At 39.6% G+C, this 17,268-nt stretch overlaps 1 protein-coding gene across 1 annotated transcript in view; it reads right to left on the minus strand.

The window, feature by feature from the left end:
• Positions 1 to 17,268, minus strand: part of LOC124881030 — a 208,438-nt gene that overhangs the window by 19,018 nt on the left and 172,152 nt on the right. Inside the window, exons 12-19 of the mRNA XM_047386514.1 lie at positions 12,206 to 12,562; positions 12,083 to 12,121; positions 11,255 to 11,611; positions 11,132 to 11,170; positions 2,811 to 3,167; positions 2,688 to 2,726; positions 1,860 to 2,216; positions 1,737 to 1,775 (exon numbers count right to left, since the gene is read on the minus strand). Of these exons, the coding sequence (XP_047242470.1) occupies positions 1,737 to 1,775; positions 1,860 to 2,216; positions 2,688 to 2,726; positions 2,811 to 3,167; positions 11,132 to 11,170; positions 11,255 to 11,611; positions 12,083 to 12,121; positions 12,206 to 12,562 (1,584 nt within the window). The remainder of the gene's footprint in view (positions 1 to 1,736; positions 1,776 to 1,859; positions 2,217 to 2,687; positions 2,727 to 2,810; positions 3,168 to 11,131; positions 11,171 to 11,254; positions 11,612 to 12,082; positions 12,122 to 12,205; positions 12,563 to 17,268) is intronic.

Genomic DNA, 17,268 nt, shown 5'->3' on the forward strand with positions numbered 1-17,268 from the left:
TCACTCCTTCACTCTTGATTCTCAGCTACGGCAGCACACAGCGCCACCTCTGTCCGGAGGAGTAATGTCAACATCTTCCATACACACACACGAAACATACACCCCACACACTGAGCTTCTAATCACATATAGTTCAGGCAATTCCTGCAACAGTACATTCAAACGTTATACACACACAAGTGATGTTGGACTAGGAGTAAGCATAGTACAGGTGTTTACCGCTATTACTTCGGCGACGCCCCTGACTACGGTAGCCGTAATGCTGCAAGCGGTGCGGCTTTGTAGTTTACCAGTCGTACTGAAACATTTTGACAAAGCGCCGTGTACAACTAGTATGGATCAACCAATTAACCAATTGATCCATTTATAAGGCGCTCCGGATTACAAGGCGCACTGTCATTTTTTGACACCTTAAAGTGCGGAAAATACGGTACTCTGATTTATTTCAGAAATGAATGATAAGTCCACAAGTTTCTCTGTGAGCGCTTCCCTTCACCAGAATCATCCATCCAAGTTCTATTCCTCCACACAGGGTCACAGTGGAGCTGGTGCCTATCTACAGCCGTCTATGGTGAGCTATCTCTGTAGTTATGCTGCTATAGGCCTAGGCTGCTGGAAGGCATAATGACCACTTTCACTCTCTCTGCTACATTCTCATACTACTCTCCAATTTTGCATTATTTGCTGTTATTTCAGCTTCTAACTTTATGTTCTCTCTCTTTTCTCCTCAGAGAAGCTACATCTTTAGGTGTGGCTTTTAGGTGTAACCGTAAGTGCTGTCTTTCATACTCTAGACTTAAAAACTGGCTCAGAGTTCATCTTCTTTTTTCTCTCCTAGATGAAGCCACTAAAGGAGCTATAACCATTAATGTTTCACTTTTCTTTTCTATAGAAAGTACTCCTGGATCAGTGCTTATTTGTTCTCTTTGTGTCTCTGCTCTTTTCTCTCAAACCCCCAGTCGGTCGTGGCAGATGGCCGCTCACACTGGAGGTTTCTTCCTGTTAAAAGGGAGTTTTCCTCTCCACTGTCGCTACATGCATGCTCAGTATGAGGGATTGCTGCAAAGTCAACGCCAGTGACTGTCCACTGTCGCTACATGCATGCTCAGTATGAGGGATTGCTGCAAAGTCAACGCCAGTGACTGTCCACTGTCTCTACATGCTCTTCCAGGAAGAGTGAATGCTGCAAGTCACTGAATTATTTCCATCCAAATATGGAAACACAGACTACAGCTGACAAATACAAGAAAAGCAACAAGTTTCAATGTTTTAAAGAAATGAATAAATTCATTGCTCCCACTTTTAGATCCCCACCTTACTGCCCAGATACATAAAAACACTACAAACAAAGTTCAGGTCAGACTTACATGTTTAACATCAGCTGAGTCACAATGGACTAAAGGACACCTGCTGGAGGAAGGACTCTGAGGAGCTCTCACCTTCACAACAGGTCTGACCAAGGTTTGCTCGACTCGATCTCTTGAAAAGAATCGACAAATATAACAGTTTTTCATTTATGTGAACATCTGAAGGCTTTGAAAGAGCAACATGTTTTATTTCTGTCAGACCTACTTTTCTTTTTTTAAAGAGGTAAAAACTAACAGGGATGCCAACCAGGAGAACCCAAAGAACATGCAGCCAATCTGAAAACAAAGTTAAATAATTGAAAAAACAATTAAAAACAATAATCTTCACAATGAGGGTAAAATATTGCATGATTTTTCCTTTTAACTCACTGTACTCTGAAGTGTTCAGGTTTCCAGCCGCTGACGAATCTGAAAATGTTTTGGAAAAGTTTGGGTCAGAAACAAGCAAACAATTAAAACTAATTAAAACCTTCAGTATGAACATTTACTCGCCCACAATAAATTGAACTGTAGTGAATTTCTTCAGGCTTGGGAGAAAACATTGATAGCTCCCACTGTCGTTGACCGTCACATTGGTGAGTTTCAGCGATAGGTTTCCAACACTCAGGTTGCCAGGCAACAGAGACACCCTCCGGATGTACGACTCCATCATCGCGTCTTTGTCCAATTTAAAGTCCTTGTACAACAAAACATATTTTTGGGTTGAGGAGTTCTGTGTTATGTTCAGTCTGGACCACGCCACCGTCTTCCTCGTCGCGTTCCACTCAGGACTGACCCAACATGGCAAGATGACATCATCACCAGGAGCAGCTCTGATTGGCTGAGATGCACCAATCACATCATAGCCACCTGTAAACAGAAGAGGGATTTCAGCTGAAAGTAAGGTGCAGAATCTTAATGCAACATCTTTGTGTTCCTCAGCAACCTCTTGTTTTTGCAGTTTGGACAATTTCACACCCAGGACTTAAAGGGTACGTTAAGGATCTGCCTTCAGACCCAGTGGTTTAAAATAACTGGGAACACACCGTCTGATTCACTGACATGGAGATAATATCGGTGGACTTCTACCAGCAGAACAGAAAGTCATCGACTTTGAATTGAGAGTTTTACAGATATATTTGAATGAATCATTCTAGCAGCCATTAAATGTGGCACTTTTCTTTTTTTAAAAGAGGTAAAAACTAACAGGGATGCCAACCAGGAGAACCCAAAGAACATGCAGCCAATCTGAAAACAAAGTTAAATAATTGAAAAAACAATTAAAAACAATAATCTTCACAATGAGGGTAAAATATTGCATGATTTTTCCTTTTAACTCACTGTACTCTGAAGTGTTCAGGTTTCCAGCCGCTGACGAATCTGAAAATGTTTTGGAAAAGTTTGGGTCAGAAACAAGCAAACAATTAAAACTAATTAAAACCTTCAGTATGAACATTTACTCGCCCACAATAAATTGAACTGTAGTGAATTTCTTCAGGCTTGGGAGAAAACATTCATAGCTCCCACTGTCGTTGACCGTCACATTGGTGAGTTTCAGCGATAGGTTTCCAACACTCAGGTTGCCAGGCAACAGAGACACCCTCCGGATGTACGACTCCATCATCGCGTCTTTGTCCAATTTAAAGTCCTTGTACAACAAAACATATTTTTGGGTTGAGGAGTTCTGTGTTATGTTCAGTCTGGACCACGCCACCGTCTTCCTCGTCGCGTTCCACTCAGGACTGACCCAACATGGCAAGATGACATCATCACCAGGAGCAGCTCTGATTGGCTGAGATGCACCAATCACATCATAGCCACCTGTAAACAGAAGAGGGATTTCAGCTGAAAGTAAGGTGCAGAATCTTAATGCAACATCTTTGTGTTCCTCAGCAACCTCTTGTTTTTGCAGTTTGGACAATTTCACACCCAGGACTTAAAGGGTACGTTAAGGATCTGCCTTCAGACCCAGTGGTTTAAAATAACTGGGAACACACCGTCTGATTCACTGACATGGAGATAATATCGGTGGACTTCTACCAGCAGAACAGAAAGTCATCGACTTTGAATTGAGAGTTTTACAGATATATTTGAATGAATCATTCTAGCAGCCATTAAATGTGGCACAAACATGTTTTAACCTGGAACCTTTACTCTTTGGAAGGAATGTCACATTAAGAGGATTTTAGTTTTTTTGGCCAAATATCTGGTCAATATACTAAAAAAAAAAAAAAACAAGACTAATTATGGGATCTTTCAGTAGTATCACTAAAATATGAACACATCTATTTGATCAAAATAACTTGATATTATTAGTAGTTACAAATATTTATTTGCTAATTTAATATTTAGAATTTATTCATACATTTTTAATGATTGAGTTTTTTGTATTTGCCTTTTAGTCCATTTCCAGTTCAGCTTTTCCCCAAAATTATCTGTTAAGGTTAACAAATTGCTTAATTCTTGTGTTTATTGTCTTACATGATATCCTGCATAGTAATAAATACTTTGTCACTTATTTTAAGGTCAGATTTAACAGGAAGGTATTAGTGCAACGTTCATATTTTAAGGCAATTCACTATTCTTCGATTGCAATAAAAATAGTTTTCATTAAAAAAAAAATTTCCAACCCTTTCTTCTGTAAATTCAAACCTGTTAAATCCTCCATTTAGAACAGTCTTAATTTATGTTAATTTCTACAGGACCTTCTTATCATGGGGCCCTGTCCACAAAGTGACGTCCAGTGAATCCTGAACGCATCCAAACAATCCGTTCAAGCACGTTAAAAACAATCACTCCGCCCAACACATCGGCTGACTGGATCAATACGCGGGTCGATATACTGTAAAGACTTTTCTAACCGAGGTATTATGTATTAAATCCTAGATTTTGTTACTTCTTAATTTAATATGAAACTCTACCGGGTTGCTGCCTTATTACCCATCTGTGAATATAACCTCCATCAGCGTCTTCCTCCTGCCCATTTAAAACCCCGGCAGGTGAATGTAGTTTCCACTGGAACTTTATTAGGGTTAACAAGCTTGTTTGTTTGTCAGCTCGTCCCTCTCACCTGTACATATTTTTTTGTTAAATCTTTACTGATCCCCGGTGAAAAAAATAAACCCCAAAGGCCAACAATCAGTTTTCACAGACGTAGATGTTGAAGATTTATGTCAAAGTGACGCACTGCTGCAATTTAAACGAGGTTCGGGATTGTCGAGTATAACAGGCCTTAAATCTGTTTTCACTGACAGTTGGTTAAAAACTAATTTTACTGTTTACCTTCAACAGGTTTCCACGTAGACACCAAACAGATTATGGAAGCCTGAAGATAAAAATCCTTAAACGTCTTCTTCGCTCGCAGGTCCATATTACTGTCGGTCTCAGGTGTTTTCTAACAGGTGTTATCTGAACTCACAGGTGTTGTGTCAAGTGGCGTGTGCGTTTCCTGTTTAGTTACGCGCGGGTTTTATATGTATTAATATGGCAAGCCAGTATGGTCAATAACCGACCGTTTCTTAACTAGTTGTCTTAAACTGGCGGGGTGCGTTATTTTTATTGCACAATGCGGTTCTAAAGCGCATATTTTATCATAAAGAGACTGCCATATTATTGCTCGGTCACAAGATTTAAAGACTTCAACCAGTCAGAAGATCCTCATCCAGTGGAAATGACTGAAAGTATCCATCCTCCTTACACACCTATTTGTCTATTAAAAAATAACTCAAAGATACTTACATGTGATTACACATACACCAACTATAGAAAGACTAGTCTATTTCTGTGGTTCTCAAATTCTTGGGGGCCTGGGACCCCCTACAGGGTGAAACATTGTTTCACATTGTGTAAACTTGTAATTATCATACTGATATCATTGATAAATGCCTTTTCCACTCCTAGATATTGTAGGAATTATTTATATTTTAAACTTTTCAACCTTAAAACCTCAAATTTGTTTGATAGGAATATAAATTTCATATGCATTTTTGACAACATATATTAGAAGACGTCTAAACACATTTAAAAATTATTTAAGTTACGTTTCACATCATACCATTATTTATTTGTTCATGTTTATGTAATAAATTTTAACCTGTTAAGGCCGCCGCAGGGCCCGCTAGGTCACGCCCATTTGTCGCGGTCTATAAAGCTACAGTGCCTTGCGAAAGTATTCGGACCCCTTGAACTGGTCAACCTCTTGCCACATTTCAGGCTTCAAACATAAAGATATAAAATTCTAATTTTTTGTGAAGAATCAACAAGTGGGACACAATCGTGAAGTGGAATGAAATTTATTGGATGTGTCAAACTTTTTTAACAAATAAAAAACTGAAAAGTGGGGCGTGCAATATTATTCGGCCTCTTTACTTTCAGTGCAGCAAACTCACTCCAGAAGTTCAGTAAGGATCTCTGAATGATCCAATGTTGTCCCAAATGACTGATGAAGATAAATAGAATCCACCTGTGTGTAATCAAGTCTCCATATAAATGCACCTGCTCTGTGATAGTCTCAGGGTTCTGTTCAAAGTGCAGAGAGCATCATGAAGACCAAGGAACACACCAGGCAGGTCCGAGATACTGTTGTGGAGAAGTTTAAAGCCAGATTTGGATACAAAAAGATTTCCCAAGCTTTAAACAGCCCGAGGAGCACTGTGCAAGCAATCATATTAACATGGAAGGAGTATCAGACCACTGCAAATCTACCAAGACCCGGCCGTCACTCTAAACTTTCATCTTGAACAAGGAGTAGATTGATCAGAGATGCAGCCAAGAGGCCCATGATCATTCTGGATGAACTGCAGAGATCTGCAGCTGAGGTGGGAGAGTCTGTCCATAGGACAACAATCAGTCGTATGCTGCATAAATCTGGCCTTTATGGAAGAGCGGCAAGATGAAAGCTATTTCTCAAAGAGATCCATAAAAAGTCTCGTTTAAAGTTTGCCACAAGCCACCTGGGAGACACACCAAACATGTGGAAGAAGGTGCTCTGGTCAGATGAAACCAAAATCAAACTGTTTGGCCCCAATGCAAAACGATATGTTTGGCGTAAAAGCAACACAGCTCATCATCCTGAACACACCATCCCCACTGTCAAACATGGTGGAGGTAGCATCATGGTCTGGGCCTGCTTTTCATCAGCAGGGACAGGGAAGATGGTCAAAATTGATGGGAAGATGGATGGGGCCAAATACAGGGGCAGATACTGGGATGGAGATTTATCTTCCAACAAGACAATGATCCAAAACATAAAGCCAAATCTACAATGGAATGGTTCACAAATAAACGTATCCAGGTGTTGGAATGGCCAAGTCAAAGTCCAGACCTGAATCCAATCGAGAATCTGTGGAAAAAGCTGAAGACTGCTGTTCACGAACGTTCTCCATCCAACCTCACTGAGCTCCAGCTGTTTTGCAACGAAGAATGGGCAAGAATATCAGTCCCTTGGTGCAAAACTGATAGAGACATACCCCAAGCGACTTGCAGCTGTAATTGCAGCAAAGGGTGGCGCTACAAAGTATTAACGCAAGGGGGCTGAATAATATTGGACACCCCACGTTTCTGTTTTTTATTTGTTAAAAAAGTTTGACATATCCAATAAATTTCATTCCACTTCACGATTGTGTCCCACTTGTTGTTGATTCTTCACAAAAAATTAGAATTTTATGTCTTTGTTTGAAGCCTGAAATGTGGCAAGAGGTTGAACAGTTCAAGGGGGCCGAATACTTTCGCAAGGCACTGTAGGTTGAAACACCGCGATCTCATTTTTAAAGATGAGCCTGTTTCTCACCTCACAGTTTTTATGTTCTTGGAGGGATGGATGACAGACTCTAACATCATTTTCCAATTGTAAATGAATCCTGTAATTATTCTTGAATACGATCAGAGTTGATTCTCAGGGATAAGTGGTAGGAAAAGGAACAGGATGTCACAAGATGAATCCCCGAGCCATTTTCTGTTGCAGCTGGTGAGTGGATCATGGACCCAGTCCCAGGCATCAGTGTTCCCATCACAGAAGGATGAGCTGAAGTGCTCACACAGTGATGTTAGTGTGAAGCTACAACGTTCCTCACAATAGCAACAGACAAGTTCTCTTTGTTTAGAAACTCAGTCAGTTGGGGGAACACGTCTGTTACACCATCTTGTATCCTTCTTCTCCAGAGGTCTGTGTTCTGCTTCAAGGCAGCGACTTTGTCACCAGCTTCAAGGTTACATGTGTGGCCTCCTTGGATTGAGAGCTTGAGGCAGTTCAGTATGGTGAATATGTCTGGAGGACATGCCAACTTAGCAACACACTCTGGGTCAACAAAACGATGCAATGTGGAGTTTTTCCTCTGTCAGGAATTCTGCCATTTCTCTGCGTAGCTCGAAAATGAATTTGTTATGAACCTTGACCAATTACAGACCCATTCAATAAATTCAAATATTATTGAAAAGTTTCTTTATTCCAGTAAATCAGTTCACTGAGTGAAACACTTTATAACATTTGTTACATGCAGAGTGATGTAGAATGTTTGACTGCATGTTAGCATAAATAGTGCTAATAAACCATAATTACTTTCAAAGATAAATTGATACTAAATACCATATTAAATTCCTTCCAATAGTTTTGATGAGATAATAAAAATAATTAGTGGCATTCACAGTCACAAAATGTAACAAAAATGTTTTTCTTTGGTTTTTATCTACATTTTAATCAAAAAAAAAAAAACAAAAGCGGTTCATTTAAGCAGTGTTGAAAATAAACAAGAAATTTCACATTTTAGAAAGAAAGACAGATGAAACATAAGAAGTAGACCATGATATTTAAATAATGCAGCCAACATTTTGTGCAAATTCTGTCCGTATTCTGAAATTATTTTAAAAGACCAGTTAAGCCCAATACAACACACACAATTTAATATAATACAAAACATCTCAGTGGTCCATATGATTTTAAAACAACTCTCATAATAATCACATGCAATTATAGACTAATAACAGATTTAAAAAACAGAGGTAGAGTAAATAATAATAATAATGTATGTAAACATCCCCACCGCCTCAATCAGTTGAATTATTGTCAGAAGCAGCAGCTCATGGTGGTCCAGTGGTGCTGTCACTGTTGTCTTCAGACAATGGGTTGTCAGTGTGTTGGACCACAGGACTCCGCCATCTCAGAGGAGAATCTTTGGGTTTACTATCAGAGATGGTTCCAGGAGAAATCTTTAGTGGTATTTCTTCTCTTTGTCTTGCTGGTTCACTTTTTGCCTTATCTGTAAACAGCAAAAGACATAATCTGTGACTGTTATTAACACAAGCTTCAGTTTAGCTTCATAAAACTACCGTATTTTCCGCACTATAAGGCGCACCGGATTATAAGGCGCACCTTCAATGAATGGCCTATTTTAGAACTTGTTTCATATATATGGCGCACCGGATTATAAGGCGCATAGAATAGAAGCTACTGCAGTCAAACGTTTGACTGGGGTTGCGTTATGCATCCACTAGATGGAGCTGTGCTAAAGAGAATGTCAACAAAACAGTCAGATAAGTCAGTCAAACTTTATTAATACACTACAAACCAGCGTTCTGATAACTCCATTCACTCTCATGGTAAGGTCTCCTCTACATAGAATTCTATTGAATAGAGCCAACCGCACGTTAGGAATGCATTGGAGTCTATGAAGATGAAGTTGAAATCAAACGTTAGTTAAAACGTGAAAGAGAACTTTTCCCTGATTTAGTAAACACGTAAAAGAAACAGTTTGATGCACTAAATCAAACGTTAGTACTGTTAACCTTTCCTGTTTCTGTCCCCTGACCGTAGTCTGATGACACAGAGGAGACGCTTTCTCCAGGGCCGAAGTTACTAGTTTCTTCGGGGTTAACTCCCTCACTCATACGTTGCTGAGTTGAGCATGAAGAAACAGCATCAAAACACTGAGTTGTTGACGAGATTCGGGGTTCTTTTTAATGACTTTGCAGCACGTAAAAACACAGGGCTTACAGACTCATACACCGCTGCTCCGGTCGCCGTCTCTACCCACCCCACACACACAATAATACCGACGTCACTCCTTCACTCTTGATTCTCAGCTACGGCAGCACACAGCGCCACCTCTGTCCGGAGGAGTAATGTCAACATCTTCCATACACACACACGAAACATACACCCCACACACTGAGCTTCTAATCACATATAGTTCAGGCAATTCCTGCAACAGTACATTCAAACGTTATACACACACAAGTGATGTTGGACTAGGAGTAAGCATAGTACAGGTGTTTACCGCTATTACTTCGGCGACGCCCCTGACTACGGTAGCCGTAATGCTGCAAGCGGTGCGGCTTTGTAGTTTACCAGTCGTACTGAAACATTTTGACAAAGCGCCGTGTACAACTAGTATGGATCAACCAATTAACCAATTGATCCATTTATAAGGCGCTCCGGATTACAAGGCGCACTGTCATTTTTTGACACCTTAAAGTGCGGAAAATACGGTACTCTGATTTATTTCAGAAATGAATGATAAGTCCACAAGTTTCTCTGTGAGCGCTTCCCTTCACCAGAATCATCCATCCAAGTTCTATTCCTCCACACAGGGTCACAGTGGAGCTGGTGCCTATCTACAGCCGTCTATGGTGAGCTATCTCTGTAGTTATGCTGCTATAGGCCTAGGCTGCTGGAAGGCATAATGACCACTTTCACTCTCTCTGCTACATTCTCATACTACTCTCCAATTTTGCATTATTTGCTGTTATTTCAGCTTCTAACTTTATGTTCTCTCTCTTTTCTCCTCAGAGAAGCTACATCTTTAGGTGTGGCTTTTAGGTGTAACCGTAAGTGCTGTTTTTCATACTCTAGACTTAAAAACTGGCTCAGAGTTCATCTTTTTTTCTCTCCAAGATGAAGCCACTAAAGGAGCTATAACCATTAATGTTTCACTTTTCTTTTCTATAGAAAGTACTCCTGGATCAGTGCTTATTTGTTCTCTTTGTGTCTCTGCTCTTTTCTCTCAAACCCCCAGTCGGTCGTGGCAGATGGCCGCTCACACTGGAGGTTTCTTCCTGTTAAAAGGGAGTTTTCCTCTCCACTGTCGCTACATGCATGCTCAGTATGAGGGATTGCTGCAAAGTCAACGCCAGTGACTGTCCACTGTCGCTACATGCATGCTCAGTATGAGGGATTGCTGCAAAGTCAACGCCAGTGACTGTCCACTGTCTCTACATGCTCTTCCAGGAAGAGTGAATGCTGCAAGTCACTGAATTATTTCCATCCAAATATGGAAACACAGACTACAGCTGACAAATACAAGAAAAGCAACAAGTTTCAATGTTTTAAAGAAATGAATAAATTCATTGCTCCCACTTTTAGATCCCCACCTTACTGCCCAGATACATAAAAACACTACAAACAAAGTTCAGGTCAGACTTACATGTTTAACATCAGCTGAGTCACAATGGACTAAAGGACACCTGCTGGAGGAAGGACTCTGAGGAGCTCTCACCTTCACAACAGGTCTGACCAAGGTTTGCTCGACTCGATCTCTTGAAAAGAATCGACAAATATAACAGTTTTTCATTTATGTGAACATCTGAAGGCTTTGAAAGAGCAACATGTTTTATTTCTGTCAGACCTACTTTTCTTTTTTTAAAGAGGTAAAAACTAACAGGGATGCCAACCAGGAGAACCCAAAGAACATGCAGCCAATCTGAAAACAAAGTTAAATAATTGAAAAAACAATTAAAAACAATAATCTTCACAATGAGGGTAAAATATTGCATGATTTTTCCTTTTAACTCACTGTACTCTGAAGTGTTCAGGTTTCCAGCCGCTGACGAATCTGAAAATGTTTTGGAAAAGTTTGGGTCAGAAACAAGCAAACAATTAAAACTAATTAAAACCTTCAGTATGAACATTTACTCGCCCACAATAAATTGAACTGTAGTGAATTTCTTCAGGCTTGGGAGAAAACATTGATAGCTCCCACTGTCGTTGACCGTCACATTGGTGAGTTTCAGCGATAGGTTTCCAACACTCAGGTTGCCAGGCAACAGAGACACCCTCCGGATGTACGACTCCATCATCGCGTCTTTGTCCAATTTAAAGTCCTTGTACAACAAAACATATTTTTGGGTTGAGGAGTTCTGTGTTATGTTCAGTCTGGACCACGCCACCGTCTTCCTCGTCGCGTTCCACTCAGGACTGACCCAACATGGCAAGATGACATCATCACCAGGAGCAGCTCTGATTGGCTGAGATGCACCAATCACATCATAGCCACCTGTAAACAGAAGAGGGATTTCAGCTGAAAGTAAGGTGCAGAATCTTAATGCAAGCATCTTTGTGTTCCTCAGCAACCTCTTGTTTTTGCAGTTTGGACAATTTCACACCCAGGACTTAAAGGGTACGTTAAGGATCTGCCTTCAGACCCAGTGGTTTAAAATAACTGGGAACACACCGTCTGATTCACTGACATGGAGATAATATCGGTGGACTTCTACCAGCAGAACAGAAAGTCATCGACTTTGAATTGAGAGTTTTACAGATATATTTGAATGAATCATTCTAGCAGCCATTAAATGTGGCACTTTTCTTTTTTTAAAGAGGTAAAAACTAACAGGGATGCCAACCAGGAGAACCCAAAGAACATGCAGCCAATCTGAAAACAAAGTTAAATAATTGAAAAAACAATTAAAAACAATAATCTTCACAATGAGGGTAAAATATTGCATGATTTTTCCTTTTAACTCACTGTACTCTGAAGTGTTCAGGTTTCCAGCCGCTGACGAATCTGAAAATGTTTTGGAAAAGTTTGGGTCAGAAACAAGCAAACAATTAAAACTAATTAAAACCTTCAGTATGAACATTTACTCGCCCACAATAAATTGAACTGTAGTGAATTTCTTCAGGCTTGGGAGAAAACATTGATAGCTCCCACTGTCGTTGACCGTCACATTGGTGAGTTTCAGCGATAGGTTTCCAACACTCAGGTTGCCAGGCAACAGAGACACCCTCCGGATGTACGACTCCATCATCGCGTCTTTGTCCAATTTAAAGTCCCTGTACAACAAAACATATTTTTGGGTTGAGGAGTTCTGTGTTATGTTCAGTCTGGACCACGCCACCGTCTTCCTCGTCGCGTTCCACTCAGGACTGACCCAACATGGCAAGATGACATCATCACCAGGAGCAGCTCTGATTGGCTGAGATGCACCAATCACATCATAGCCACCTGTAAACAGAAGAGGGATTTCAGCTGAAAGTAAGGTGCAGAATCTTAATGCAACATCTTTGTGTTCCTCAGCAACCTCTTGTTTTTGCAGTTTGGACAATTTCACACCCAGGACTTAAAGGGTACGTTAAGGATCTGCCTTCAGACCCAGTGGTTTAAAATAACTGGGAACACACCGTCTGATTCACTGACATGGAGATAATATCGGTGGACTTCTACCAGCAGAACAGAAAGTCATCGACTTTGAATTGAGAGTTTTACAGATATATTTGAATGAATCATTCTAGCAGCCATTAAATGTGGCACAAACATGTTTTAACCTGGAACCTTTACTCTTTGGAAGGAATGTCACATTAAGAGGATTTTAGTTTTTTTGGCCAAATATCTGGTCAATATACTAAAAAAAAAAAAAAACAAGACTAATTATGGGATCTTTCAGTAGTATCACTAAAATATGAACACATCTATTTGATCAAAATAACTTGATATTATTAGTAGTTACAAATATTTATTTGCTAATTTAATATTTAGAATTTATTCATACATTTTTAATGATTGAGTTTTTTGTATTTGCCTTTTAGTCCATTTCCAGTTCAGCTTTTCCCCAAAATTATCTGTTAAGGTTAACAAATTGCTTAATTCTTGTGTTTATTGTCTTACATGATATCCTGCATAGTAATAAATACTTTGTCACTTATTTTAAGGTCAGATTTAACAGGAAGGTATTAGTGCAACGTTCATATTTTAAGGCAATTCACTATTCTTCGATTGCAATAAAAATAGTTTTCATTTAAAAAAAAATTTCCAACCCTTTCTTCTGTAAATTCAAACCTGTTAAATCCTCCATTTAGAACAGTCTTAATTTATGTTAATTTCTACAGGACCTTCTTATCATGGGGCCCTGTCCACAAAGTGACGTCCAGTGAATCCTGAACGCATCCAAACAATCCGTTCAAGCACGTTAAAAACAATCACTCCGCCCAACACATCGGCTGACTGGATCAATACGCGGGTCTATATACTGTAAAGACTTTTCTAACCGAGGTATTATGTATTAAATCCTAGATTTTGTTACTTCTTAATTTAATATGAAACTCTACCGGGTTGCTGCCTTATTACCCATCTGTGAATATAACCTCCATCAGCGTCTTCCTCCTGCCCATTTAAAACCCCGGCAGGTGAATGTAGTTTCCACTGGAACTTTATTAGGGTTAACAAGCTTGTTTGTTTGTCAGCTCGTCCCTCTCACCTGTACATATTTTTTTGTTAAATCTTTACTGATCCCCGGTGAAAAAAATAAACCCCAAAGGCCAACAATCAGTTTTCACAGACGTAGATGTTGAAGATTTATGTCAAAGTGACGCACTGCTGCAATTTAAACGAGGTTCGGGATTGTCGAGTATAACAGGCCTTAAATCTGTTTTCACTGACAGTTGGTTAAAAACTAATTTTACTGTTTACCTTCAACAGGTTTCCACGTAGACACCAAACAGATTATGGAAGCCTGAAGATAAAAATCCTTAAACGTCTTCTTCGCTCGCAGGTCCATATTACTGTCGGTCTCAGGTGTTTTCTAACAGGTGTTATCTGAACTCACAGGTGTTGTGTCAAGTGGCGTGTGCGTTTCCTGTTTAGTTACGCGCGGGTTTTATATGTATTAATATGGCAAGCCAGTATGGTCAATAACCGACCGTTTCTTAACTAGTTGTCTTAAACTGGCGGGGTGCGTTATTTTTATTGCACAATGCGGTTCTAAAGCGCATATTTTATCATAAAGAGACTGCCATATTATTGCTCGGTCACAAGATTTAAAGACTTCAACCAGTCAGAAGATCCTCATCCAGTGGAAATGACTGAAAGTATCCATCCTCCTTACACACCTATTTGTCTATTAAAAAATAACTCAAAGATACTTACATGTGATTACACATACACCAACTATAGAAAGACTAGTCTATTTCTGTGGTTCTCAAATTCTTGGGGGCCTGGGACCCCCTACAGGGTGAAACATTGTTTCACATTGTGTAAACTTGTAATTATCATACTGATATCATTGATAAATGCCTTTTCCACTCCTAGATACTTGTAGGAATTATTTATATTTTAAACTTTTCAACCTTAAAACCTCAAATTTGTTTGATAGGAATATAAATTTCATATGCATTTTTGACAACATATATTAGAAGACGTCTAAACACATTTAAAAATTATTTAAGTTACGTTTCACATCATACCATTATTTATTTGTTCATGTTTATGTAATAAATTTTAACCTGTTAAGGCCGCCGCAGGGCCCGCTAGGTCACGCCCATTTGTCGCGGTCTATAAAGCTACAGTGCCTTGCGAAAGTATTCGGACCCCTTGAACTGGTCAACCTCTTGCCACATTTCAGGCTTCAAACATAAAGATATAAAATTCTAATTTTTTGTGAAGAATCAACAAGTGGGACACAATCGTGAAGTGGAATGAAATTTATTGGATGTGTCAAACTTTTTTAACAAATAAAAAACTGAAAAGTGGGGCGTGCAATATTATTCGGCCTCTTTACTTTCAGTGCAGCAAACTCACTCCAGAAGTTCAGTAAGGATCTCTGAATGATCCAATGTTGTCCCAAATGACTGATGAAGATAAATAGAATCCACCTGTGTGTAATCAAGTCTCCATATAAATGCACCTGCTCTGTGATAGTCTCAGGGTTCTGTTCAAAGTGCAGAGAGCATCATGAAGACCAAGGAACACACCAGGCAGGTCCGAGATACTGTTGTGGAGAAGTTTAAAGCCAGATTTGGATACAAAAAGATTTCCCAAGCTTTAAACAGCCCGAGGAGCACTGTGCAAGCAATCATATTAACATGGAAGGAGTATCAGACCACTGCAAATCTACCAAGACCCGGCCGTCACTCTAAACTTTCATCTTGAACAAGGAGTAGATTGATCAGAGATGCAGCCAAGAGGCCCATGATCATTCTGGATGAACTGCAGAGATCTGCAGCTGAGGTGGGAGAGTCTGTCCATAGGACAACAATCAGTCGTATGCTGCATAAATCTGGCCTTTATGGAAGAGCGGCAAGATGAAAGCTATTTCTCAAAGAGATCCATAAAAAGTCTCATTTAAAGTTTGCCACAAGCCACCTGGGAGACACACCAAACATGTGGAAGAAGGTGCTCTGGTCAGATGAAACCAAAATCAAACTGTTTGGCCCCAATGCAAAACGATATGTTTGGCGTAAAAGCAACACAGCTCATCATCCTGAACACACCATCCCCACTGTCAAACATGGTGGAGGTTGCATCATGGTCTGGGCCTGCTTTTCATCAGGAGGGACAGGGAAGATGGTCAGAGTTGATTCTCAGGGATAAGTGGTAGGAAAAGGAACAGGATGTCACAAGATGAATCCCAGAGCCATTTTCTGTTGCAGCTGGTGAGTGGATCATGGACCCAGTCCCAGGCATCAGTGTTCCCATCACAGAAGGATGAGCTGAAGTGCTCACACAGTGATGTTAGTGTGAAGCTACAACGTTCCTCACAATAGCAACAGACAAGTTCTCTTTGTTTAGAAACTCAGTCAGTTGGGGGAACACGTCTGTTACACCATCTTGTATCCTTCTTCTCCAGAGGTCTGTGTTCTGCTTCAAGGCAGCGACTTTGTCACCAGCTTCAAGGTTACATGTGTGGCCTCCTTGGATTGAGAGCTTGAGGCAGTTCAGTATGGTGAATATGTCTGGAGGACATGCCAACTTAGCAACACACTCTGGGTCAACAAAACGATGCAATGTGGAGTTTTTCTTCTTTCAGGAATTCTGCCATTTCTCTGCGTAGCTCGAAAATGAATTTGTTATGAACCTTGACCAATTACAGACCCATTCAATAAATTCAAATATTATTGAAAAGTTTCTTTATTCCAGTAAATCAGTTCACTGAGTGAAACACTTTATAACATTTGTTACATGCAGAGTGATGTAGAATGTTTGACTGCATGTTAGCATAAATAGTGCTAATAAACCATAATTACTTTCAAAGATAAATTGATACTAAATACCATATTAAATTCCTTCCAATAGTTTTGATGAGATAATAAAAATAATTAGTGGCATTCACAGTCACAAAATGTAACAAAAATGTTTTTCTTTGGTTTTTATCTACATTTTAATAAATAAAAAAAACAAAAGCGGTTCATTTAAGCAGTGTTGAAAATAAACAAGAAATTTCACATTTTAGAAAGAAAGACAGATGAAACATAAGAAGTAGACCATGATATTTAAATAATGCAGCCAACATTTTGTGCAAATTCTGTCCGTATTCTGAAATTATTTTAAAAGACCAGTTAAGCCCAATACAACACACACAATTTAATATAATACAAAACATCTCAGTGGTCCATATGATTTTAAAACAACTCTCATAATAATCACATGCAATTATAGACTAATAACAGATTTAAAAAACAGAGGTAGAGTAAATAATAATAATAATGTATGTAAACATCCCCACCGCCTCAATCAGTTGAATTATTGTCAGAAGCAGCAGCTCATGGTGGTCCAGTGGTGCTGTCACTGTTGTCTTCAGACAATGGGTTGTCAGTGTGTTGGACCACAGGACTCCGCCGTCTCAGAGGAGTATCTTTGGGTTTACTATCAGAGATGGTTCCAGGAGAAATCTTTAGTGGTATTTCTTCTCTTTGTCTTGCTGGTTCACTTTTTGCCTT

Source organism: Girardinichthys multiradiatus, chromosome 14, assembly GCF_021462225.1.
Source record: "Girardinichthys multiradiatus isolate DD_20200921_A chromosome 14, DD_fGirMul_XY1, whole genome shotgun sequence".
Taxonomy (NCBI): domain Eukaryota; kingdom Metazoa; phylum Chordata; class Actinopteri; order Cyprinodontiformes; family Goodeidae; genus Girardinichthys; species Girardinichthys multiradiatus.